Source organism: Benincasa hispida, chromosome 4 (genome assembly GCF_027475165.1).
Source record: "Benincasa hispida cultivar pf3 chromosome 4, pf3_genome.v1.1, whole genome shotgun sequence".
In the NCBI taxonomy this organism is placed as follows: domain Eukaryota; kingdom Viridiplantae; phylum Streptophyta; class Magnoliopsida; order Cucurbitales; family Cucurbitaceae; genus Benincasa; species Benincasa hispida.
This window is the reverse complement of record NC_143481.1, coordinates 4020090-4047710: the sequence shown is the minus strand read 5'-3', so window position 1 is coordinate 4047710 and position 27621 is coordinate 4020090. Positions and strand designations below refer to the sequence as shown.

The following is a 27621-nucleotide window of genomic DNA, read 5'->3' as shown; positions in this document are numbered from 1 at the left end:
GTCCATACATCCGTTTATACTTATCAATAAAAAATGATAATTGTGATGGACAACACTTTTAGAGTTAATAATTATTTATATAACAAGATTTTTAAAGAATTACAAATATAGCAAAATCTGTTATAAACTTCTTTCAGTGATATGGTCTACCACCGATAGAGTACGGGAAGTGAAACTAAATTTTGTTATATCTGTAATTTTTTTTGCATCGTGTTATATCAGCTAATAATGTAAGCGTAATTGATAATTAACCATGAAACTAATATACATAGTTTGAAGAAGTTAGAGTCTGCCACTACAATGAGTACACAGAGAGGTTAGCATGGATAAAAAAATAAAAAAAAAAATCCCCTTTAGAATGATATATCAATATAAAGAGTATGTTTGGGACTTGGGAGGTGGGACCAGATATAATTTTTGCTTAAAAATTGAAGCTTTGAAAAGTTTGGGAGTAAGCATCAGTAGCTCTCAAGCTGCAACAATAACTGACCTTACTTTCAACACTGTGTCTCTACAAATATCAACCAAACCAAACAGGTCCCATCTTCAATAATCATTTCCCACCAACTTTAGGATTATATTAATCAAAACCTTTGATTTCTCTACCCACTATCTCCCCCAAGTAATCTATGGAATAAGGAATTTTTTAGATACCAAGTTTTGGATTGAGGATTTTCATAGATCATGGTATGGATTGATAGGAGAATCCAAAGCCAATCCCACCTTTTACTTGGAGCCTAATTACGTCATTTTCCACTTTACCCGCAATTCATCTCTTTTCTATATATATATATATGTCTCAACTAGCTCAACTATTTTTAGGTTAATTCTTACTATCTCGTGGAAACTTGAATAGTTGTACTAGATTTATTCTTTTAGGTTAAGTTGTGCAAAAATATCCGGTTTTAATTAAGATGATACTTTTTTTAAATAGTTTCATTTTTTACCCTTAATTAATGATAAGTTTAAAGGGAATATCAATTACATGTATCAATAAAGTTTGAAGATTGCATCAATTTATTCATGAACTAATAATTGGATCAATTTAGAATATAAACCTTCAGGTATCATTCTAAAAGTGTCATATGACTTGTACTTGTTTTGTTTTAAACTCCTTATTTGTCTAAATCAATTTAGTCTCTTTTATTAAGATTACATATATGAAAATTGTCTATGCATCGATTCTTATTCATGTAAATTTCTTCAAATATATCGAATTAACATTCATGTATGGACAATTTTAAAGGAGATTATAACTGAAAGCTTAAATTGATTACTAATGAAAATCTATAGATTTAACTGATAAAATTATAAGTCTCATACGATTATTATCCAAACAAAATAAATGAAAAGTATAACTTCATATACTTAAGAAAGTTTAGAATTTAAATTGATACAATTATTAATTTAGAATTTTAATCGATAAAACTCCAAATATTTTAAAAACAATGTGTTTCATAATTTTTTAGGATTGTTTTTATAATAATCAATCTAGGGCTGTTTAATTATTTGTCCCTTCCCATTAAAAGAGGAAAGGACCATTGGTCCAAATAGACTAGACTATCATTATATCAATATTAGGCAAATATAATGGTCTGAAAAGATCTTATTATTGATTCAAAGCTACATATTTCATTTGCATAGATTTGATTGCATTGATAATTTAGGTTTCAATTACTTTTGTTAGTCCACCTCAAAATCTTCATCTCTTTATAAATCATATCAAAAGTGGTCCTTCCAAAATGTATAGGCTCAAAAACCATTCATAATATATATCAAAATTTTGAAAAGATTTATATAATTTAATTTCTTATCTTTGAAAATTCATGTAAGTTTTATATACACATATATATTGGTCTTATTTCTTATCATCATTTAATTTTTATTTATAATTTATAATTCAATATAGTATTTTTCTTTCAAATATTACGACATAAATAAGAGTGAGAAATTCAAATTTCAGTAAAAAAAATTTTGTGAGTAAGTTTAATAAAAAAATATACTTCTTACTCTATACTTTTGGATATATGTCTGTTAGTCTATCGTTGTCTATCACTAATAGACAGTGACATTTAACTATATTTGAAGATATTTCTAGTAGTTTTATCATTTAAAACAATTTAACTTCCTCAAACATTTTAAAATTGGTTAAGAATTAAGTGTTTTTTTTTTTTTTTTTTTTTTTTTTTTAATTAAAGAACTTAGTTAGAAAGGGGTAGGGACCAAAATTTTCTAGACACATATATGTGTGTATATGATAAGGTCCCAAGTTTATCCCAAAAAAAGGTAAGTGGTCACAACGTGGGAGCAATTTTCAAATTATGGCCTTTGAAAAGTACTTTTCTTTTTTATTTATTACCATTATGAGAATCATTTTTTAGAAGACATTTATGCTTCTTTTTTTTTTTCTTTCTTTTTTAAAAATAAAATTGTTTTTTTTAAAAAAAATTTATTATTATTATTATTTTCATGTGAGGTTGGCTAATAAGTCTTTCCATGAAAGATGAGTAGACGGTGGAGTGTCATATGCTTCTTGCACCTAAGATGCTCTTATTTATTTGTTGCCTAAATTTCCACTTTGGACCCAGCAAGGATGGAGCTTATTGTTATTTATTATTATTATTATTATTAAGGATTTTAATAATAGAAAAAGAAGGAAAAGTATTTACACAATTAATTAAATTTAATTGTAATTGTGATAAATATTGATAGAAGTCTATCAACGTTCATGAGTAATAGAAACTGATACAAGTCTATCAGTGTCTATCAATAGTAGATACTGATAAAAATCTATCATTGATAGAGATTAATAAAAGTTTATCAATGTCTATCAGTCTATCATTGATAAAAGTTGATAGAAGTCTATCAATATTTTTTTTTTTTTTTTTGCTATTTCTATAAATAATTTGACATTTTTCTTATACGTGAGAGTTCCATATTTATTAATTATTTATTTGCTAAGGGGCAAGATTTTACGATTTTAACTCTATGTATTGGCAACTTTTTCAGCTTTATAATGATTTGTAATTTTTGAAAAAGTAAAATGATTGAATTTTTAGTCAATTTTTTTTTATAAAAATTAAAAGTTATTTTTTTTAGTTATAAAATTTTGGCTTGATTTTTTAAATTATTAGTAGTAAGTAGATAAAAAAGAAAAAAAAATTGAAGATGGAAGTAGTATCTATAAGCTTAATTTTAAAAAGCAAGAACCAAACAAATTGGTTATCAAACGGCGCTTAGATAATTTGTTCTTTTATTAAGTAGGATGTTTTTCCAAAAAATAAAAAATAATTGTTAAGTTCCATTTAGTAACCATTTCATTTTTAAAAATTAAACCTATTTTTTTTTTTTCACATTTCTTATAATGATTTGCATCTTTCTTGAGTACAATGGTTGAATTCTTAGCCAAATTTCAAAAACAAAAACAACTTTTTAAAATCTACTTTTGCTTTGTTTTTTAAACTATTAGTGGAAAGTAGATAACGAAAAAGAAATTTAGACGTGAAAATAATGTTATAAGCTTAATTTTTAAAAACAAAAAATAAAGAAAAAAAAACAAAATAATTATCAAATAGAACCTAAATTTAATTTCATCATCTCTAAATTAAATATCATTCAATAAATTTCTCGAGTCCACGTATTATTGAAAAGCTAGGTCATTAAAATAGTTGGAAAGTAAGTTGAAACTCTTTTTCAAACATATATAAGATCATTAAAAAGTTTAGAAAGCAATATTAATTATAAACCCAAATGAATAATATGTCTATATAGACGATAAGAATATATCATATAAAGAAATTATCCTCTTTTTTTTTCTTCTTACTTTATAGAAGGTAATATATGTATCTGATCTACAATTAGTAAAAGTTGAAGTTTAGTGATCAAAACTCTGATTTCAATGTGCAAAATATTAATGGGCAGAGAGGATCAATCCCTTGGATTTTTTATTTCTATAAAAACTTCCCATCAAAATGTTTAATTAAAAAATTATGATCTTTTACTTAATTGGGCACATATATTTAACTGAAGCTAAATCTAACCACCAAAACTTTGGTTTCAATGTGCAAAATATTGTAGGAATATTAAACAAATTATAAAGTTATATATATATATAGATATCAATGACAAATTATAAACATATATCCCAAAGACTTACTTTAAAAGATAATTATTTTAAATGATAAAATTACTTAAGTATTTTCAAATTTACAAAATGTCATGATTTATCTGTGATAGACAGGGAAAGACATTGATAGATATAAAAAATTGTCAGAAATAGTCTTGTCGAGTTTTCATCTTTCAAAATTAGTATTTTAAAAAAGAAAAAAAAATAGTTACGATAGTTTTTCTCGATCCATCTCTTCTAAGATCAACCACCAAGATTTACATAAAAATTTACCATATTGTTTTAGCCTTTTTCGGTGAAATCCCGAACAGTTAACACCAAAATTCTATCAAATTTATAAATATTATATAATCTTTCTAAATTTTATATCAAATTTTACCTGATTTTTAAAAATATTTCCATTCAAAAATCAAATTTTGCCAAAAATGAAGATTTAGGAAATATAAAGAATCTCGATGTATCTCAGGTAAAATTTTATGTAATTGGGTTTTCTTGGTGAAATCTCCTGAGATTGTTTATGTTTTCCCAAACCTTAAATTTTTTTTTATTAGCAAAATTTGGGTTACAAAATTTAAAATGGAAATGTGAAAATTCAAATAATCGTGGAAATAAAATTTAGATTATAAATTTGAAAAATTAGGTAAAAGTTTGATATAAGATTTGGTAAAAATAATCGAATTTGGAGAAATTTTGAAAAAAAAAAAAAAACAATATAAGATTTGATATAGGATTTAGAAATATTGTATAATATTTGAAAAAATTAGTGTTAATACTACCCAAGTTTTCATTAAGAAGGCTCAAAACATCGATAAATTAGAAAAGGAGTAAATCTTAGTGGTTGATCTCGCCCGATGAACTGAGAAAAACTAATTTAATGAGTTTTAAAAAATCGTGCTAGTTTTGAAAAGTAAAAACTTGATAGTGTGTTATTTGTGATAATTTACCGATAAATACCGATTACTTATGATTGATTCGACGAGGAAAACAACACTAACTATAATCTTGAAGACTAATAAAAAGGGGTAGGTGGAGATTTGGTGTTAGTTTATAAGTTGAATAGAATAGAAGAAATGAATGATTGAGATTTGAAAGCAAACAAGTAAGTTAGATTAAATAGGAAGGAGTGAGGAGTGTTGGTTGGTATTGCTACACATATAAATATGCTTTTGTGATTAACAATATGGTTGGATTTGTATATGCCAGACTGGGAAAGAGAGATCTCTACCAATTATTTTATATGACTTATGATCCAACCTTGGCTTTAATAAATATTCTATGATAATATTTCATGTGCAAGTTAGAATCAATTTTGTATCTATTAAAGAGACCATAGCCAAGAAAATATGGACTATACAAAGAGAGAGACATGTGATTTACAATTGGATTAATTTCATTGGTTTGGTAGGTGAGATGAGACATTGATTAATTTCTTTATAAGGTTTGTAATGAAAGTGTTGTTTATTCTACTTTTTGTTATTGGTAGTCAATTTTGGATGATGGATATTAGATTTAGTAATTTGTTGTAACCAAATTTTCAAATATTGTTATATCTTTCCTATTTTTATGTAGATTTTCTTTGGTAAATCTTATACTCACCCTACTATAAATGGGTGGTTCCTTTACATCAATAGTTAATAGTTAAAAGGTAAAATCTAGAGAAATTAAATTTAAAGTTTATGTGTTATTTAGAAATTGCTAATGTTCATCATCTCAAGGATGATAAGTACATTTTTCAATAGATAAACAATTTGGTTCCATTTCGTTTCAAATTAAAAATAAAATGATGTTCGTCGAATATGTTGGGTTTCAAAAAATTAAGGAATTAAGCATCGAATTGTTATTTGAAGAACATTGAATTAATGAATTGATATTGATAGAAATATATGTGTTTTTTTTGTTGTTGGAATTAACTTAAGCCTATTCGATGACGATATTGTTTTTTAGTTTTATGTTTTTGAAAATTGTGCTTTGTTATTTATATTTTCATTACTATATGAATTTGAAGGTAATGCTTGAATTCTTAACTAAATTATAAAAACAAAAACAAAATTTTAGAACTGACATGTGATTCTATGATACCCAAATAGAATGAAGGAATATATGAATGGGGTGACACCCACTATAGAAGAAGGCAATCTCCTGACGTTAAAAACCACTGTCGAGAGTATCTCTTGATGCCGTACAATAGACGTCGAGAGATATACGTAACTCCGTCAGGCATTCCGGTTAAATATGACTAAATTCTCGATGGGTTAATTAAAGTTGTGCACAACTCCTAACGACCATTGTAAGGCTTCGAAAAATATGCGTGGGCATTGAGTTTAATATGTCCTATCTACAGACATGAATTGTTCGTTGTGGGGAGATACATTTCACATCACATCAAAATTGAAGTTAAAATATCTCCCGATGGGTACATTAACTTGATCTAACTCCCGATGGTTACTTTATGTCGTTGAGAGTTAGTAACCCCCAATATGTCAGATTTGAAATACTGCTTCCAACTTTCATCTTTTTTACCTCTCCCCTCGATCTGCTTCGTTGATCGCTTCCGCGGTCGAATGCCTCCCCTTTGCTCCGTCAAATGCTTTCTTTAAGTAACTTCTTAAATTTGTAAAATCTCTCTGTTTTCATAGATGAGATGTAGGTCTTTTATTTATTTATTTATTTTTATTTTTATTTTTAAAGAATGGTGAATTATGTTTTAATTTTTACGAATTCTGAATTATGTTTTGATTTTTTATTTTTATTTTCTAATTTTTAATTTTTTGAGAAAAAAAATGTCACTAGACATGATATTAAATGAGTTAACAAAATTGTAGAAAAAGTTTTTACTTGCATGCAATCAGACCCTGTTAAAATTTTCTAAAGTGTTCATATAATTTTGTCCAATCACTGTATGAACTGTTTTTTTTTTTTAATATATAAAGTTTTAAACATATGTGGGATGAGGATTCCAACCTCTAAAATTTTGGTCAATAATATGTGATTTAATTAGTTGAGCTATGGTATTGATATATGAAACTTTGGTCAATAATATGAGCTTTAATTAGTTGAGCTATGATATTGATTTTTATATGTTCCCTTTGTTATGTTTTTCAATTGAGGTTCAATTGTCTAAAAGTTAAACTTTGGTGAATCATATTCATATCCATTTCTTGATTTTGTTTTCTATAATTTGTAGTTGAGAAATACATCCATAAGTCTCTTATAATTCTATTTTTATTTCTATGAGCATATATAAATCTCTAAAAGTTAACCACCATTCATTATCGACATGACACATATTATAATTTGTTTTGGATTACAAGTTAGGTAAAAAAAAATTACTTTTAAGGATGAACAGATAATGGATAAAACTTAGAAATAAGTTGTTGGTCGAGTATAGAGAATGAGTATCTCAATTTTTTGAAGTGGCGAAGTTTGATATTAATTATCTTTCTGGTTTTTGTGTGTTTGGGGAGGTTTAAGGTTGAGAACATGTATTCTTGGAAGTGTGATGATTTTCTTTATCTAGTAGAATTCATCTCATGGCTTTTGTTTGTTTGTAGAAGTTTATGAATTTTGAATGTTATGTGGGGGTGGGTTGAGATTAGTTTTCAAATGAGGGGTTGAGATTTTTCTTACATTTAATCTTCAAATATATAATAATGTTCTCCAGTTAATGTAATTGTAGGTTTCTTCTATGTATTCGTCGAGACATATTTGTTTTGTAGATCATCTTTGTCAACTTTTCTCTCTTTTGTATAATAAAGAATAACATCAACTTTGTTTTTGTTTTTATTTATTTGTATGTGATTACATTTTGTTCTTTATGTGTTTGATTTGCTTAATAATTCTCTAAATTTCAGGTTATTCATATCAAAATAAAAGAAGACAAAAAAAAAAAAAATGCTTGGATAGTGCATTATTTCCCGATGAGGGTGTTAAACTCCCGAATACAGTAACATCATCGGGAGATCAGAGAACTCTCGACGGATAAATACATCTGTCGAGAGTAAATAAAGAGGCGTTGAGAGTTGTCCTAACTCCCGACGATGTGTATACACGCGTCAGGAGATGATCAATGTGTTTATCCCGAACAAACTCTCAACTCCTATTTAATCGTTGGGTGTTGATCTCCCGATGGGTATTTTCTTGTACTGATCACATCTAAATAAAACTGTTAAAACTCATTTTTGTTTCACAGTTTTCAACGCTTTGATTGAGAATAGATTCCAAGGCATCCCCATTTTTTGCAAACAAGAGTTTTCTATTCATTTCCAAAACTTATTTTCCCTTCTCCATCTATTTTTCATTTTATATATAGTTTCATCTCGAATATAGTTAATTACTTAATTACTTAATATTAGTTTCAAAAAAATAATATAAAAATAATCTATTAAAATATTTTTTACAATAAAAATTTATTAAATAAATATAATTACTTTTTTAAATAAACAATTAGTTAATTAGCTAACAATATCTTAAATATATTTAATTAATAAATTAGGATCAATTAAATTTTGATTAGTACAAAAATTTATTTTCAATAGTAATAATTGATTACTTATTATTTTTCTTAATAATCAAGCAATTGGTTATTGTTTCATTATAAACATATAGAATTTTTTTTAGCATTCTTTATTAACATTCTTTATTAACATATCATGTTTTTAACTCATTTTTTACTTTTTATATAACATATTGTTTATTAAAATATATTTTCTTATATTATTTCATTAAAATTAAAATAACTAAGGTTGAATTTAATTAATTATAAAATTAATTAATTATTAGACTATAATTAATATGATGTTCATTTAATATACTATTGGGTTGATTTTAATTATAAATTATTCAATTTTCAAATATTTACAATTAAAAGTATTATTTATTATTAATTAATTAACTTTTATCTATAGTGAATGATATTACTTTTTAGTTAATTAATCTATCATAATTATATAAGAATGTCATGCTTAATTTTATACGAATATAATTTTTATTCATAAAATTTTGATAACATTTTCCACGCACAATTAAACACAGTAATATTTGATTCCTAAGCATCTATAAAACCTTAAACTAAACGGTTCAAGTTTGCTTACGTTTGAGCAACATTTTCTCTTATTCATTTGTGATAAGGGAGAATCAAATATTTCAACATCTAAATCGATGGTACAAGTATTATACTCGTTGAATTATATTTCTTTTGAAATTTAGGTAATACTTGTTCCATTAATTATTTTTCATAAATAGCTTTTGATGGAGCATCTTTCTTTTTAAGATAAGATATGCTTTGGAGAACATGAGAATTTATGAACAAGCATAATACTTTTACTAAAGGGATTATGTAATGGCCTATTATTATTATTAGATTTACTGAATATATTATCTGTTATAACAAAATCATGTGATGAGATGACTTTTAAAATCAGAAAATTGTATCTTTATTCAAATCTATAATTATCGACACCCAAAATTTGGATCAAAACCGAAATTTATATATTTTAGTGTTACACGTGGCAATTTCCCTATGCAATAATCCATTCCTAATCCCACTCATTTATTATTACTTTTTTTTTTTATTATTATTATTAGGTATTACTATTAAAAATTTATCAAAAAAAGAAAAAGAGAATATTACTGTTAAAATTAATTTTGTAATAAAATAATATGGACGGACCGGCAAAATGACAAAAGTATCCCGCTTGTTTCGGTCGACTTGCCAACTCATGCTTTGTCCACGTGGCAGTTGAAGACAAAAGAGCAACAACTATTGGTCGCAGGGGAGTTATAAACCACAAACTATATTTCAATTTTATGCGCATATCAATAAAAATTATTTAAATTAATAATTAAGTTTGGTTAAAAAACATTTTGGTTCAAGAATTTTTTTAAAATAATAATTTAGTCATGACTTTAGTTTGTAACGATTTGGTCTCTATACTTTTAATCTTATAGTGATTTGGTCCCTGAACTTTAGTAGGTAATAATTTAGTCTCACGTAAAAAAAATAATTAAAATTCAATATTAATTTTTAATATTTTATGATGTAAACTTATATTTTGCAAAAATATTGAGTCTCTGATCAATTTAACGGTCTATTTATACATGAAATATCATTAAATATTACCACTACTTTCTACAATATAGATTAAATTATTACAAATTTTAAAGTATAAGAAGTAAATTGTATATAATAAAGTTTATGGACTAAACTGTTACAAAATTTAAAGTATAGAGACTAAATTGTTATAAATCAAAGTTTTGGGACCAAATCGTTACTTCAAAAGTTTGGGGGACTAAGAGTGATGTTTAACCTATCTATAAGTTATAGATATTACTATTAGTAAACGTATCTATATTGGACTAAATATATGACATTTTTTAATGCTTTACGTGCATTTATAAAAGATATTAAGGATATTAGTGGATCTTTAATATCAACGTTTATGAATATATCATACATATGAGATGAAAAAGAGAATTTCTAGTACTTCCCTTTAGAATTGGACACATTATTTGATGATATATTATTTTAAGTTATGAGTCTAACATGATTTTTAAATAATTTTTATGAAAAATATTGAAGGAAGGTAGTATGATTTTTTTTTCATACTATTATAGTAAATTATCGTAGCTTTTAAAATAGTTGTTAGCAGTTGTGTTTTTAATAGTATTCTTAAAATGTTCATTAGGTAAATTTTTTGTTTTGTAAAATAATACTAAATTGATCTGATTTTACTGTAACAATCCAAACAAAAGTATTTTTATATTGATATTGAGTATTTAAATTTGTTATAAGATAATTATTTAAAAATTTGTGGAAGTAAGCATAACTTTACTGTACTTCAATTAAAAATATTCAACTTAAATAAAATAATTATTTAAAAATCTATATCATCCAAGGTGTGTCGGGAACATATTTTCAAATATTTAATTTTAAAAATTAGTTATTTTGAAAGAAATTAGAATATTTGATAGTCACTCTAAATAATTTTTCAAATACATTTTAATCCGTTTTTATTAAAAATATTTAAATAAAAATGATTTTTTTAGAAATATATGTTTTTTTCAATCCAATCCAAACCGACTCTTAAAAAAAATATTATGATATAATTTAAATACAAAGCAACATAAGAAACATACATAGGAAAACCTACTTGAAACTTTGAAAACATGTCTAGAAAAAGTATATAATTTTTTCTTTTTTGAAAAGAAAAGAAAAAAAAAAGTATAATAAAACGAAGAAAAGCGATTTGTCTATTTTGCTAAAACGCAGCGTAAAAAGGAGGGCACCTCTTTTTCTTTCCCCAGGTTACCGTTGCTTGTTTTATTTAACTAAGTTAATGTTTTAATTAATCAGATGGACCCCACTATATTAAATGTCATTTTTCCTTAATTACAACTTCTAATCAGACAAAAGTTAAAAAAAAAAGAAAAAAGAAAAAAAGATAACATTATCTTTAAGCTTTGAAGTGCCTATCAACATGTCATTGAGGAAAAAAGATATCTAAAATAGTAGAAGAGGTTTGAAAATCAATTAATTTCTCACTTTCATAATAATAATAATAATAATAATCTCTCAATTTGTAGGAAAATAAACCACCATTTTTACCTTAAACTAATATCAATTTTCTCCCTAAACTATTACTTACATCATATTATCCCTTAGAATTTTCAATGTATCACAATTTTTACATTAAATCATCAACTTCAAACCTATTTAGATTAACGTGGGAAAAAATGTTTCCCTTTTTAGGTAATTTTTAGTTAAACTGTTTTGATATTGAAAATATTTCAAAAGTTATTTTGAGGTGTTATCAAAAGTTTCAATTTTTTTTTTTTCAAAATGATTTATTTTCAAATTTAAACACTTGAAAAGTAAAAAACAAACATACGTTCTTCTAATAAAAAAACAAGTTCGACCTATAAATTAAACTTTATCCTACTTAAAATTGACAACAAGCTAATTGTGTTAAAACTCACCATCAAATTCTAGTGTCATTTTTTATTTCAATAAGTGGGGTGTAAGATTGAACGGTTGACATTTGGGGCCAGTTATTGTACATGTACTTTTGTAGATAAGATAAAAATGAAGGTATAAGTTGAAATAGTATTTGCAAAAGGTAAAAATTGACAAGGTTACGTTTTAAAAACACTAGGAAGAAGACAAATATTATGAAATTAAATAAACTAAAATTATAAGAACTTAACCTTAAATAACTAAAGAGGTGTTTGGATTGATTAGAAAAAATATATTTAAAAAGAATTTATTTTTATTTAAATTATTTTGATAAATCTAATTAAAATATACATCAAAAACTATTTTAACACTCCAAATTTTTTCAAACGATTTATTTTCAAAATTAAATAAAATTCAAATGAACCATAGATTGATAAAAATAGTATTTAATTCTTATAACCTTAATTTTATGTAAAAAGAAGTTAAAATTTTGGCGATATTCAAAGGAAAAATCCACCGAGGAAAAGGGGAAATTATCGCGATATTATCGACTGTATATATCGAGATATCGCCTCTCTTTTAATTTTTAATTATTTAAAAGCAATAATATGTTTTTGGTTTTTTCCCGAACGGTCTGAAAAATAAACAGCATCTATTTGAGAAGAGAGAATACGAAGCGTAGAGATCTGACAGCTTCTTCTTCTTCTCGTCTTCTCTGAAATTTCTTCTGATCGTTGAGGGCGACGGAGCCGTTCCCATGCCGGAATCCAACTGAAGAACTGAGCTAGATTTAAGGGATTCTTTAAGATCCGTCTCTCTCCCTCTCTCTCTCTCTTCTTTACACCATCTCTACTTTTCTCTTTTCCTCTCTCCCTCGCTACAATTCCCAATACCCGCACCATTATAGGCCGTTTTGTCCCCTGCACTGAGTGAGAGAGATAGAGAGACAGAGAGAGAGAGAGATTCGGATAAGTTCAACATGGGAAGGTCTCGCTCATGCTTCCAAGTAATCACATGTGGTAGCGATTCAAAGGATGAAGATGACATCGATGTACTTGAGGTAGGTATTTTGTTCGGTTTAATTTCAGCCACTTTCTCCCCTTTTCTTATTCGATGCATGAGTGTTGTTTCAATTGAGCTTATCTTTTAGATTTTGTAATTGTGAAGAGCATTGAATATCTTCGGTTTTGCGTGTTAATGTGTTGCAATGCAATGGTTTAGAATTGGATGGATCGATTCTGGTTTGGTGCTGTGCTTATGCATTGTTAATTCTTTGGGAAATGTGTTTGTGATCTGGTTGAGATTGCTTTGATAAATGAGAATCTGACTCTGGATTTTTACTTTCTAGAGAATTTTGGTGAATTCATCGATATTGTTGAATTTGCATCTGGGAATCAATTTCTATGTACTTCCATTTCGACGTGTGTCTTCTGTCTGTTAAAGTAGTTTGTTGTATTTAATGCTACTTCCAGAGTAAGGAGTCTAAAGACAAACGAGGCTGGAGTTTCCGTAAAAGATCTTCCCAGCATCGTGTGCTAAACAACACTGTAGTCGCAGAAACTCCTCCCGTAGAGAAGGAGAACCTTGAAACTGCTACATTCGACTTTCAATCATCAGCTAATTCCACTGTTCCTGAGAAACCCACTATAATACACTTCACCAATGAGGAGACCCATGTGCCTGACATCGAGAATCCTAAAGGATCTGATAAGGTGGATGTTGCATCCGAAAATGAAAGCAAAGTCGATAGCGAGGTTGCGGAGTCTACTGTTATTATCATCCAGGCTGGTGTCAGGGGGCTCTTGGTACTCTCCATTTCAGGAATTCCTTAGCCTGAAATTCTTGTCAATTGTTTAATGAAATTATAACATCTTCATTCATGACATTGGCAGGCACAGAATGAGCTGATTAAACTTAAGAATGTGGTAAAGGTGCAAGCTGCTGTTCGTGGATTCTTGGTAAGGAGGCATGCTGTGGGAACTCTCCGCTGTGCTCAAGCCATTGTCAAAATGCAAGCTATTGTACGTGCTCGTCATGCTCATCTCTCTCCTGAGGAATTGTCTCCAGACAAGATGCACAAGAAGAATGAGAAGGAAAATCCTGGTTCAAAGACCGTGGTAATTATACTGGTTTTCGGATCATGTCATCTTGAGATTGTGGACCCACCTTCTTCTATTAAATGCTTGGCTTGATTTAGATGTAATTTTGGCTGTTCATTGTTTTTATTTGGCTTTCTGTATTTACCTTTTAAATTCTTTTAAGGTATAATATTTTGATTTGCTCAAGATAACAGTTCACACACACATATATATATATATATTTATGTAATCCATAGAGAATTTTTCTTGCCTTGTTTTTAAAAACATCGTCTATATTGCAGGTGAAGGGAGAGATGACAAAATCACAATCCAATATGAGATATATTTCAATTGAAAAGCTACTTAGCAATAGTTTTGCCCGGCAGGTATTTTGATAATGTTAGTATGTTTTGATTCATTGTTTGGCTAGTATGCGGCGAGCTAGTCTTGTCTAATTGATGATTTAATTTTGTACTTGAAGTTGTTGGAATCAACACCAAGAAACAAACCAATCAAAATCAAGTGCGTTCCTTCCAAAAATGATTCTGCTTGGAAATGGTTGGAGCGCTGGATGTCTGTTTCATCGTTGGATGTCTTGGAGCCGAAGAAAGAAGAATTAGTCCCTGATCAAATGGAAGAAGAAACTGAGGAGCTGAAGAAAGAAGAATCAGAAGACACTGAGCAATTGAAACGAGAAATTGTGGAATCTCATGTTGAAGACCAAATTGACTCAAAACCGTTGTCTGAAACAGAAGATTTGAACTCCAGCACCATCAAATCAGTTTCACCATCTGAAAGTGAAGATTTAATTAGTTATGATGCCAATAACTTACAATCTCAGACCTCCCGCTCTCCATCTTCATTAGTAAAGGATAATCTGGAGCAGCCTCTGCCTGAAACTGCCAGAACACCTGAAGCTGAAGAGATATCAACTAAGGTTAGTTCTGTACAACATCCGAAAGTACAGATGGATAGTGTAGGTTTACAAACAGAGTCGAACTCCTCTTCTGATAAACCTCCGATGGACATGGAGCAAGTCAATCCTCTGAAAAGATTAGCACCCGAACAATTGGAGAATGAGGGTAAGAAATTTGGATCAAGAAAGGTGAAGAATCCCTCATTTATCAATGCCCAGGCAAAATTTGAACAGTTGAGTTTGGCACCAGATTCAATTGGAACAATTAGTTCAATGCATCAAGATGATGGAACCGAACCTCATTTAGAAACAATTTCATCTACATCGGATACTGTACCAAGAATGAAGGAGCCAAGTGCAGATAAAAATATCGTCCTTCCTGCATCTAGGATAACTCAAGTTGGTGGCTCTGAATGTGGCACCGAGCTCTCTATTTCTTCCACCCTTGATTCACCTGATATATCTGAAGCAGGAGCGGCAGATTCACATACAAATGATGTTTCAAAGAAAGGAGTCGAAGATCCTAGCAGTGATCTAAGCGCAGAAGTTGAAATTGAGGCTTCTACTACTCCAATGCAAAATGATATCCAACTTCTTGTGGATCAACCAGAAGAAGCTAGTGAAGCTAACGGCCATTCCATCACTTCAGTAGCTGTTGTAGACCCTGCCCCAAGTGAATCAAAGCTAGAGAGAAGTTCATCAGATCAAGACAAAGAACAGGAGGCTGATACGGTTCATGATCATCTAACATATAAATCATCTCCAGAAGCTTCTCCAAGAAGCCATTTAACTGTTCCAGAATCCCAAGGAACACCTTCTAGTCAGGTATCAATAAAGGCTAAACGGGATAAAACTGATAAAACAGTCTCTTTCCAAAAGCAAAATTCTCCATCAGCAGGAAAGAAATCACCATCCAGTTTAAATCGCAATTCTGGCACGAGGAGTAGTACAGATAATTCTTACAAAGATCAGAAGACTGGGAAAAGAAGAAATTCATTTGAAGCACGGCAGGAAAATGTTGAAAAGGAATTAAAAGAGAGTAGTAGTAGTAGCTCTCTTCCTCACTTCATGCAAGCCACACAATCCGCTAGAGCCAAAGCCCATTCAACTAACTCTCCAAGATCAAGTCCGGATGTTCAAGATGGAGAGTACATCAAGAAAAGGCATTCCTTACCTGCTGATGGCCGGCAAGGATCTCCACGCATTCAGCAGCCAACATCTCGAACCCAGCAGGGAGCGAAGGGAAATGGTACGCACTTCTCTCAACTGAACTCTTACACACACACACACACACACAACAAAAAAGAAAAAAAAAATGGGAGGAGAAGAAAATAGGGCCAAATCGGATCTGCTTAAAAATCACAAGGTTTAATATGTGCACTTAAAAGCTAAGCTCAAGTGTTTTGGTGTGGCCTGCTCGAGTATTGATGTCTATATGAATGTAAATTCATACATGCTCATTGTACATAAACTAACACGAGCACAAGTGATGACTTTAGTATACGTAAATTCATGTTTGCTTTTGTGCATATATGATATATCTACAATTTTACTACGTGAGAAGTTATTCTAGGATGTGCCTGCATGTACTTTGATCATATTCAAGATGAGTTAGTTATTTTGAAAAGTGACATCTCCTTTTCTGAATCCTACTTTCAGAGAAAATGTGGCGAAGGTAAAGCAGCTAACGACGTGGTCGTAATGCCTGGACTAAAATATGCAAGGATACAACTTGACCTCAAGGTGTGCAACTTGACCTCAAGGTGTGCAACTAATTTCTGATCTACATTTTCATGACGCTTAGTTAATCAAGCCAAAAGATATGGATCTGCTCAGGAAAGATGTGTAAATTGTCATTTCAATCTAATTGTTTGATTGTTATCTCTCCATTTTCCCCCTCCCCTTTAAAAAATTTTCTATCACCTGTTTGTAACAAGTTGGGGTCATTGTGTGCGTGTTATTTAGTAGGTTTGTGACAAATGTTTTGGCTTGTGTATGTGTTTGAGGTTACTACAATGTGATGAAGAGATTCAAAGGATATATATTTCTTTGTTTTTTTTTCCTCCAGATTTTTACCTTAATAAGCAGAATATGATTGAGCTCTCATACCTCTATTTCTCATGTACCTATACTTTAATTTCATTTTGATCACATCACTGAAAATGGTTATATTCTCTTCATTTTAGTCAGCAGGTTTGTACTTTCCCCAACTTCTTTAATTAACCAGAGGAGCTTTCTTGTCATTTATGGCTAGAAAGGAACAAAAGGGAAAAAGATGAAAAAAAAAAAACTTGAATTGTTTTGGTCCCATTTGATAATCATTTTATTTTTTATTTTTGTTTTTGAAAATTAAGTCTGTATCATCCACATTTCTTACTCTGATTTACATCTTTCTTTTAAGTACAATGACTGAATTTTTAGCTAAATTCTTAAAACAATATAACTTTTTGAAAGTTATTTTTTTTCCTCAAAATTTGGCTTCATTTTCTAAATCATTAGTGAAAAGTAGGTAAATGGAAGAAATCTAGTGGTAAAAATAGTGTTCATAAGCTTATCAAAAGGGACCTTTATTATTTATTTATTATTATTATTTCTTGTGTATTTTCTAACGGAAACTTGAAAGAGACTCTTCTTAACGTTGCTAACTTGTTTATTGTATTGTTGCTTGAATTTCATTTTTCATTTGTTTTCCATAAAGGTTTAATTGGACGAGTATTTTGAAGTCTCAATTTTACAAAAATGAATGTTTATGAAAAAAGATTACAAAATGAGAAAGTTCAATAATTTTCATCCACATTTCCATAAAATTGGGACTTTGAATTTATATAGACATTGACATTTTAAATTTAAAATAAGGGAATCAGTTCCTGTCCACCTTGTTCTGCAACTTCTTGAAATGGTGGATTATGCACACGTGATTTTGAACCATTTTAGACGACACTCACATTTGTTGTAAGAGATATTTTATAAAAAAATAAACCAACAACTTTACAATTTTAATCCTCTTTCATGGTGGAGGACAACCATCCAATAGAGATGTATACCGTATATCGATTGGATTGAGTTGAGAGTATTTTTTGAACCATTTCGAAAATTCGGACTAATTGAGTTGATAATCCAATAAAATCTTTAACCCAATCCAAAGCTTAAAATTTAGATTGGGTTGGATTGGATTGGATTGTCAGGTTATAATTTAATTTTTTTTTTAAAGTTAATCATATGTAAATTTATCTACAACACATGACTAATAACTAAAATCTCATAAAATTCAAATATTAAATACAAAATATCTATGATATTTATTATAAACTTTAAACAAAGACAACTATCATTACAATTTTAAAAGAAGAATATTAAAAATTCCCAAATTAATAAATGCAAAGTAATCAAACTTTAAATAAAAGGAATATATATATATATATATATATATTGGGTTGAGTTGGGTCAACCCAAATTTTTTTTAACCAAGCGAAGGTCCAACCCAATCCAATCTAAGAACAAAATTAACCCAATTCAATCCTTACATTTTGAGTTGGATAGTCCAAGTTATTCGAGGTTGTCGAGTCATTTGAACACCTCTACCATTTAGGAAACTTAACAACCCAAGAAACCCAAAATCTCCTACAGAAGACTCATTCAAAACAATAGCCTTGTCCAGACCATTGCCAGTTTGAGCAAGACGATGCGCAACAGAAATGTTGGAACACAAAAGGAAAAATAAACTCGTCTAAAGCTTTGGGTTAATACAAAAGTATCATCCACAATATTACAAATTTCAGTAAAGTTACTAGCCTTGTTCAATAGCTTTATCACCTCGAGTGAAGTTGAATCCACCATAATCACATTCGCCCTCTCCGAAAAAGCACATAGCAATCCTAAGACCCATTGCAGACTGCCTGAACTTCAAGAATCTCTATGCTTTGAAAGGATGAAAATCTCAAGAAGCCAACACCAAAGGGAGATTCGAAGGAGCCACGAATCACCCACCCAAGACCTCCTGAGTTGAAAGAAGCGCTCTAGGATGCGTCCACATTAAGTTTCCAAACGTCTGAGAAGGAGGTTTTAAGACAAAACCGAATTTGAATCAAGTTCAATCCAACGGTCAAGAATTACTTTAAGATGTGAAAAAGAAACTTTAACTTCGGATAAATTTAAAATACTTATATAATCCCAAAGACGTCAAATGATTAGAAAAGCTGTTTTGAGGTCTTCATCTTAGAGCAAATCCACAATGTAGCCTAGATAGGAGAGGGTTATACTAATCAAGAAGAGAGAGCTTAAACATGGAAAGTAATTCAACCAAACTCGTTTTAAAAAATCTACAAAGTTTACTTTAGATGATAAATTCACTCATGTTTTAAGAATTTGGATGTTGTGATGCTTCACTTTTACTTCATTTGATTGAATTAAAGAAAGGGAGTACTTTTAATAAATGGTCCCAAATATTAGATCATTCTGATCCTACAGTTATTTAGTTGGCTTGGCAGCACTATATAGATATGCTATTAGTTAAAGATATGTTAATTACTTATTATAATCATTCGATGATCACATCGAACAATAGTTAAAGCGAGTTTAACGATCATTGATATGTACTTTCTCTCTCAAAGATGGAAGGTATAAGTATTATACTAAAAAATAATCGATCAATATTGATAAACGCACACGACTCTCTATTTGAACAATATGTAAAATATATTATCATTTTTCTTATAATTATTTATATATTTTCTTCTCAAGTTTTTATATTTTTTTTTCTTCTCAAGTTACTTTCTTATATATTTTTTATGGTACATTCCTCGTCCCAATCAAATATAATATAACATAGTTCATTTGATTAAAGTATATGTATTCAATCAAGAGGTTAGAGGTTCTAATCTTCTGCCCTCAAAGAAGAAGAAAAGAAACAAGATTATACAACATAAAATGTTTATTTTTTTAAAAAAATTATTATCAATACATTACAAATATAAGATATAGATTCAAACTTATGATCTCAAACCTTAGAGACTTGTAAACTTTGAAAATTATGTTTACTCGGTCCTCAAACTTAAAAAATGCCAAATAGATCATAAATTTTCATTTTTTTTATGTCAAATTGGTATGTAAATGTTTAAAGTGTCCAATGTTTCATTTTAACCTATTTAATATTTTTTTATATATAAAAACTATGGTCATATTAGACACAAATTTCAAATTATGTCTATTTTTTTAGTACATTAAAAATAGTAAGGTAAAGTACTATTTTTTTCTTTTGAAATTAAGGTAAAGTACTATTTTAGTTATGAGACTCATTTTAAGTTAATTCTTAATATGATTTCTTTTTTAAAAAAATCTTAGAACTAATTCATCCTTATTAATAGTTTAATGTTAAATTTACAAAATCCGATAAAAAAAAAAACTAAAATATAATATTAGTCCCTTTCCAAAATTTATAGAGAAAATATTTTTTTTTAGAATTTAATTTTTAAGAAAAGTTAACCATAAAATAATAACCAGAATTATTATAAGATTTATCTAAGTACATGAACCAAATTTGGATATTTTTTAAAAAAGAAGAATAACTACTCAGAAACGAGTTTAGATTGTAATGTAATCTAAAATCCATGTTTGGATCATGCATCCTTGGTCCGATTTGTAATATAAACTCATTTCATTCCAATAATTTTTAATTCAACCCTCTTTCTCATCGCTTTCACGTTCCACAATCTCATTTCCGTCCTGCCCTCGATTCTTCATGTATTTCGACACTTATTTGATTTTCAGTAATCTTGATTACATTACAACTAGGGTTGGCAACGGGGTCGGGAGCGTCCCCCATCCCCGACCCTGTGGGGAAAATTCTTCCCCATCCCCGCCCCCGTAAGGAAACGGGTCCATGCGGGCCCCATTCCCCGTTTCCTTGATGAGAATCCACATTTTTTTTTAATTAAAATTTGATTTTATTTAAGTTTTTTAAGTTTGGACTTGGCTTCTTGGGCTTAGAGTTAGAATTGTGATGTTTAATATTGAGCTCCAATCCAACACTATACATTATAAACATATATATAAATAAATTATTTTATATATTATAAATATATATTTATAAAATATAAATATATCAAATTGGGAGTCAGAGATTAATTGGGGCCGGGGTTGGGGCGAGGATACAATCCCCGTCCCCAAATGGGCTCTCAAACAATCCCTAAAATATAATAAGTTTAAAATATATTGGCAAAATGATATTTTAATCGAAATGTTAAAATTAAATAAAAAAGAAGAAAAAAAATTAATGGAACTGCCAAATGCAATGCATGTGAGGGAGAGTCAAGTATTTGCTAGAAACCAAATAAAACACAATTTTAGTTAAAATATGAAAAAACAAAGCCAAAAGGAAATGTTGAGGCTATAGCTGGAAAAAGGCTGAACCAAAGGATCTAGGGTTTTCTTCGCCTTCGATCTCTCTGTCTTCTCTAACTTACATGCAAAATTAACATCATCTTTCTGCAATTCCACCTGCATAATTCTTAGACACGTTTCGATTTTCAAATGATAACAGAAACTTCTTTAAACGTTTTCAAAAACGGTGACGGATTCAAAGAGATAGCACTAGGGTTTTCATTCTGATCGGAATCGAATTCCGATTCTTAACTGTGAACGAAAGATTTTGAAGCGAGATAGCTGTTTTATTTCTTGTAAATATGCGAGGATTGCATAAAGGGAAAAGGGTTTCATGGGCATCAGATCTTAATCTCCGTCAGGTAAAAACTACATTTCCTTTGATTTAATTCGTCATATTTAGGGCTTAATTTCATTAAACGAAGAACAATTTTGGGATTTTCTGTTTTTTTACCCGTCCCCATCATCCTAATTATTATAGTTTTAGTTTTAGTTTTAGTTTAATTTCTACCTAGAACCATTTGTGTTTTAAACTTTTGCCTCATTGTCCTGCTTTGCTTACTGCTCTCCTCTGTGAAGAATATAGTTTGAGTTCTCATGGCTTAGTTATTGTTTAGCCACAAATTTCAAGTATCCTGGGGATAGAGTAGTAAATGGAAAATTTTCTATATCTTAAATTTTAAATCAATAACATAATGAAAATGAATGGATTGATAATATAGACCTAATTGTTTCACAAGTTTTATTTCATGAAATTTTATGCCCTTAAGATCGCTTTGAGCCAGGGCATAGCTTTTAAGTTCATGAGAGGTTTTATATCCAATTTTAACTGTCTTTGCACCTCATATAATAGCTTGAAGAATGATATCGTTCTGCTGCCTATTTTTCAAAATATAGAAGTCCACTTATGTAAGTAACCAATTATTTCTTTTACCACTAAGGCTAAAGGACGCTTCAGACTGAAGTTAAGAAATACGTCCCTCCGTTTTGTCATTGTGATGATAATGTTGAGATTAACCATTAGAATCTTTAGTAAAGCAAGTAACAAATGATCTCGACGTGAGATTCTTTTTGGAGTAAAATTCACTTTTGGTCCTTGAGTTTGAGGATAAATTTCTATTTGGTCCCTAAGTTTAAAAAGTGATTGGAGGATGTTTTCATGTTTTTCTGCTACAAAATTTGGGGAGAAGGGTGTTCTTATATTTTGCTGTTACAAAAAGTTTCTACATTGACCACACTCGTGCTCCAAGCTTTGCTGAAGAATGTTCTTATGTTTTTCTGTTACAAAATTTATAGGAGATTCTCTTATCTAAGGGCAATAGAAGACATTTTTTACCAACATTAATAATCCTCAAAATTTGCAGCACAACTCCCTCTTCCTCCTCCCTCCACTACCCACCACTTTCTTAGACACCTTTTCCCACCATCTCCCTAAGCAACGCCTTCTCTTTTACTCTTTCTTCTTTACATTCTCCATTTCTTAACACCCTTCTCCCCAAGCTCAAACTCTCTCTCCCCCCTCCCAATTATCACCCCTCACCAATGCCAGAAAATTTCCTCGACCTTATCATTTGGTATAAACCAAGGGACTATGTTTCTTCACTATATCTTAGACCGATGCCAATTTCCATCGTCTCTTCGGAAATCAACTCCATCAGGTTATTAAAACTCGCGCTTTATTGCCAGAATTTATGGTGACCAATGATGTGGTTGTAGCTATGGCAAACCAAGGGACTCTGTTTCTTCACCATTTCTTAGACTGATGCCACTTTCCACGGTCTCTCCAGAAATCAACTATATCAAACGATTGAAACTTGCTCTCAATTGCTAACATTTATGGAGGCCAATGATGTGGTTGTAGCTCCGACGATGGTGATTTAGGTGGTAGTTTTCTTAGATAAGGGATTGTCAATTGGGGTTACTTTAGATCTTGGAAACAATGATTGGAGATGTTCGGTTCTGTTATTTAAGACATGACTTTCATTTGTAAGCTTGGACATTGAAAACAGAGCTTCACTCTACCAAAGAAACTCTCCCCCTATTTTGATCGGACCACCATTAAAGGCTCCTATGCTTTATGGGCTCTACAGAGGTTATTTGGGGATATAGGTAAGCTCCGACAATGTTAAAGGATTAAGATTCAGTCCAAATGATGATGTCATGCTGGAGATGGTGAAAGCCGCGTCAATTTGACGTCTCTCAATATTAAAAATCTCAAGTACAGAAGGGAAAAAATTGGTTAAAGGAGGTTGTTTATCCACATTTGTTCTGACAAACAAACTTTGCTTTGGAGCCTAACCACAACAGTTTTCCAAGCTTTGGCTTAAGAATGTTTTTCTATTTTGCACGTCATAGAATTGTTTGGAGATCTACATGTTTGTTTGTGGCCTTTTGCAGTCTCAGAAGAGGAGAAATGAGGAAGAAGAAGGGTAGGGGAAGAAAGAGAGATAAATACTGTATAATCTAAAGAAAATAGTATTATAATTTTAGCTAGCTGCCAAATCATCTTTCTGATTGTCAACTAATGGTCCTAGGCTCTTTTTGAACTATTTTCTAAAAGTTAGGGACTAAACTGTTAGTTTTTGAAACTTAGGGACTAAATAGAATCTTAACCTTAAACTCAAGGACCTAACATGTACTTTACCCTCCTTATTAAACTCAAGGACCTAACATGTACTTTACCCTCCTTATTAATTGTTCTATACAACATTTTATATTTTTCTCACTGATTCCGTACTTTTGAGTTCATGTTCAACAATTGCAGAGGTGGTGGCTCAAACCACCGACATTTGTGATGTTAATTGGTGCCTTTAAAATCTTTAGTTAAGAAAGTGACAGTTTATTGACATGAGCTGTCCCTGATTCTGTATTTAGATTAAGGTTTACACTTCATACTACATTGGGGGGTACACTCACTTCAAGAGAAATGCGTCGAGGCTGCTTAATATTTTGTGTAAGATAGGACCTTCATTTTTTTTGTTTGGTTGAAAATGCTACTAGTCTTGCACATTTACTGGAATAAACTCTTGTAGAGTATGTATCTGTTAGGATTTAGGAATACTATAAGGGTAGACATTAGAAATATTCTAAGGGTATATTAGTTATTAGCCAAGGAATTTGCTAGTAGGAGTTGGTTATACTTAGACGAGGTGGGAGAGGACATAGGAAGGCAATGGTTTGACGGTTTGAGTTGTTTGGGCTTGAGTTTACATGTAGGGAGGCTCTAAGATCTTCCAATTGGTTGGTTTGGTCTTTTCTTGTTTATTATTAAAATAATTATCTAATATATGGGTTCTCGTATTTCTATCTATATTAAATGTTATGATGTCGTTAAATTCCTAATATTCTATGAGAATGTCATATTTAACTTGTTAGTAGTTTGGTCATTCACATATATTTTGTACGTGTCATTTTGCTTTATTCTGAAATATTTTAAGTTCGCTTTATAAAAGAAATGTAACCCTAACATATTTTATGATTATAATGCAATTTCATTTTATATATTAATAAAATACAACAATACTTTTAAGTTTTATGTATGTTTATTCAGTTTAAAAAGTAACAACATTATGCTAACATCATGTTGATTTTATATAAATTGTTGATATTAGTAAATAAAAGTTCTATAATTGTATTATTATTTATATGCTTATTAGTAAGCGATTATGTTCATCCAATCTATGTTCTATAACATAAGGGGACATTCCCTTAATTAATGTCTAAGAAGTCAAGGGTTCTATCCATGTTGGCCACCTATGTAGGATTTAATATCCTACGAGTTTTCTAGACACCTAAATGTTATAGGGTCAGGCGGGTTGTCCCATGAGTTTAGTTGAGGTGCGTATACGTTGGCCCGGACACTCACGGATATTAAACAAAGAACATATTTATTGAAGAGTAGCCTATACCCTTTCATGAAGTGAACCTTCACCTTCTAAAAGTTTCTGTAATCATCCCTCAGGCCTTGTTCTTTTGGATGAGAGTTTGTTAGATGGTATGTATATGTACATATATGTATGTATGTATGTATGTATATTTTATATATATACACACATTGTAGCTAGTTCAGGTTCTAATTTGACTCCTTTTGTATGAATGTCTTTTGTATGCTCTTGCCCTAATGGGAAATATATGCATCTTTTGTTTGCAGGTTAGGTTGTTCTTGTCTGAAGATTGTCCTTCCCAAGTGGGATTGGGTGCTCAAGATCACCTTCAGGCAAAGGCATCCTGGCTCTTGCATTCAACTGGTTCAGGTTCTGACGACACTTTGCCTCCTGGATTTGAAGTAGCTCATCCAGAGAATCAGTGGCAGATTAAGCTCTCACAAATTCCTGTAAATCAATGGAGATGTCCACCTAAGGTAAGTAGTGATTTTGTTTTCAATTTTATGTTGAACTAGAACTTTGGCTCTGCAAGTTTAACATGAAATTCATGCTCTTTGTCCCATGGCAGTTTTTTTTCTCTTTTCCTTTTAATGTTTATTCCCGTAGTTTGTGCTGAATTTGACGTGGCGAGTGGTTGTTGGTGAAGAAAGCCAAGAGGTAGATGTTGAAAATCAGAGAGAGATGAGAGTACTTGAAGCGGTTTATCCTCGGGCATCTGCAATTCCTCCTAAGTTGATTACTTCCTTTGCACCTTGTAATTCTGATTTGGCATTGGTTTGTTTGTTATTCTTTATACTGAAAAACCATTTGGTTTGCATCCATACAGCCCTTCCGTAGTACCTGATTCAGAACGTGCCAATGTCGATGACAGTCAGACACCTCTGATTCCCATTACTCCAGTTGAAGACGAAGATGGAACAACCGAGACCTCCTCCGATTACGCAACTCCTGCCGCTGTCCTTATGAGTGCACAGCCCTCCCTATTCGCTCCTGCTGGTACATCCACATCTCAACATGCTTTACTGAATACGATGTCTTCTACTTCTAGTGTGAGTTCCATGGCTGGAATGGATCTTGGTAATGAACGTGATGTTGTAGCTGCTGCATCAGCAGCACTCAGTGCACTTGTGAAGAGCAATGAGGTAGGCAACTCGATTGACCGCGAATTGCTTGTCAATATTCTCAACAATCCAAAAATGATTGAACAGCTGGTTGTGGATTCTGGTGCTGTTACTAGCACTCAAAAGCCAATATCGTCTCCTGACCCACCACTTGTACATATGCATATGTCTGAAACCAATGTCACCGTTACGCCTTCATCGAGCAGTCATTTTTTCTCTCAACCAAATGGAGGGAGTGTAGGACCTGTCCCGAACGCACACCCTTCCTCAAGGGGTGTACCGGTTTCTTCCCTGCCCTCCACTGGAGCCCCAATGAAGGACTTGAATTACTATAAAAGTTTGATTCAGCGACATGGAGGGGAGAGACAAGACGATCCCCCTCGGCAGCAATTTGGGAGCCGTCACAACCAGCCATCAGGCACAAACCAGGAGTTCTTACAAAACCAGCCATCAAGAGACGGGAAGTTCAAGATAATGAAGCCTTGCATATATTTTAACAGTTCAAGAGGATGTCGACATGGAGCCAATTGTGCATATCAGCACGACCCCATGTTCCAGCAGAGAAGTAGCGTGCCAGAAATGCCTAGCTCCAAGAGAACAAAAGTTGATAGAGAAATCAGCAGTTAAAAGTAGAGTACCGTTACCGATGCATGTGGAAGTCGGGAATGCTATGCCCAAGATTTCATCTCTTTAGTTGGAAATCTGTTTAATTGTTCTCTTTTTTATCTTTGCCTGTACAAGATAACCATGATGATTTTGGATGAGGCCAGGGCCTCTGTTGCCACCATTGTTTTAGTAATTTTTAGTATGAAACAGAATGTCCTTTTGATGGTGAATTTGTTGAGAAGAGATGATAGGCTTTTCGAAGTTGAAAGTTGGAAGGATTGTTTGATCAAAATCTCTTCAAGTATATGACTCTTCAATGTTGTTAGAATTTTGACCTTAAAAATGGTTGGAGTAATAAACTAGTAGCAGTTTGATTATTTTTCAAAATAACTTCATAAACGCCCAAACTAAGAACTAAAAGGGAAAAAGGAATACACAAGTCACTATTAATTAGGGACAAAAAAAAAAAAATAAATAAAAAAAGACCAAATGAATTTGCAATAGCAGCAATCTTCACCTTAATAGACTCTGATGGGTCCATGGAAAATGGAAGATAAAATA

The 27621-nt window shown here is 30.7% G+C and overlaps 2 protein-coding genes across 3 annotated transcripts; both read left to right on the top strand.

The window, feature by feature from the left end:
- The first annotated feature begins 12693 nt into the window (after positions 1-12693).
- Positions 12694-17177, top strand: LOC120075536 (protein IQ-DOMAIN 32-like). Its single transcript, XM_039029023.2, has 6 exons — positions 12694-13137; positions 13550-13882; positions 13970-14194; positions 14458-14541; positions 14637-16320; positions 16731-17177. Exons 1-6 carry the CDS (start codon positions 13057-13059, stop codon positions 16748-16750), a joined length of 2427 nt encoding a protein of 808 aa, XP_038884951.1. The 5' UTR covers positions 12694-13056; the 3' UTR covers positions 16751-17177.
- Positions 17178-21331: 4154 nt separating this feature from the next.
- On the top strand, positions 21332-27290 carry LOC120075515 (Zinc finger C-x8-C-x5-C-x3-H type family protein). 2 transcript variants are annotated; one of them, XM_090312636.1, is made up of 5 exons: positions 21448-21811; positions 24324-24402; positions 25600-25809; positions 25940-26064; positions 26160-27290. In XM_090312636.1, the coding sequence occupies exons 2-5, from the start codon at positions 24376-24378 to the stop codon at positions 27079-27081; spliced, it is 1284 nt and encodes a 427-aa protein (XP_090168762.1). In that variant the 5' UTR covers positions 21448-21811; positions 24324-24375; the 3' UTR covers positions 27082-27290. The 2 variants fall into 2 exon arrangements, with proteins under 2 accessions (XP_038884901.1, XP_090168762.1); XM_039028973.2 differs by lacking the exon at positions 24324-24402 and having other exon boundaries at positions 21332-21811.
- The last annotated feature ends 331 nt before the right edge of the window (positions 27291-27621 follow it).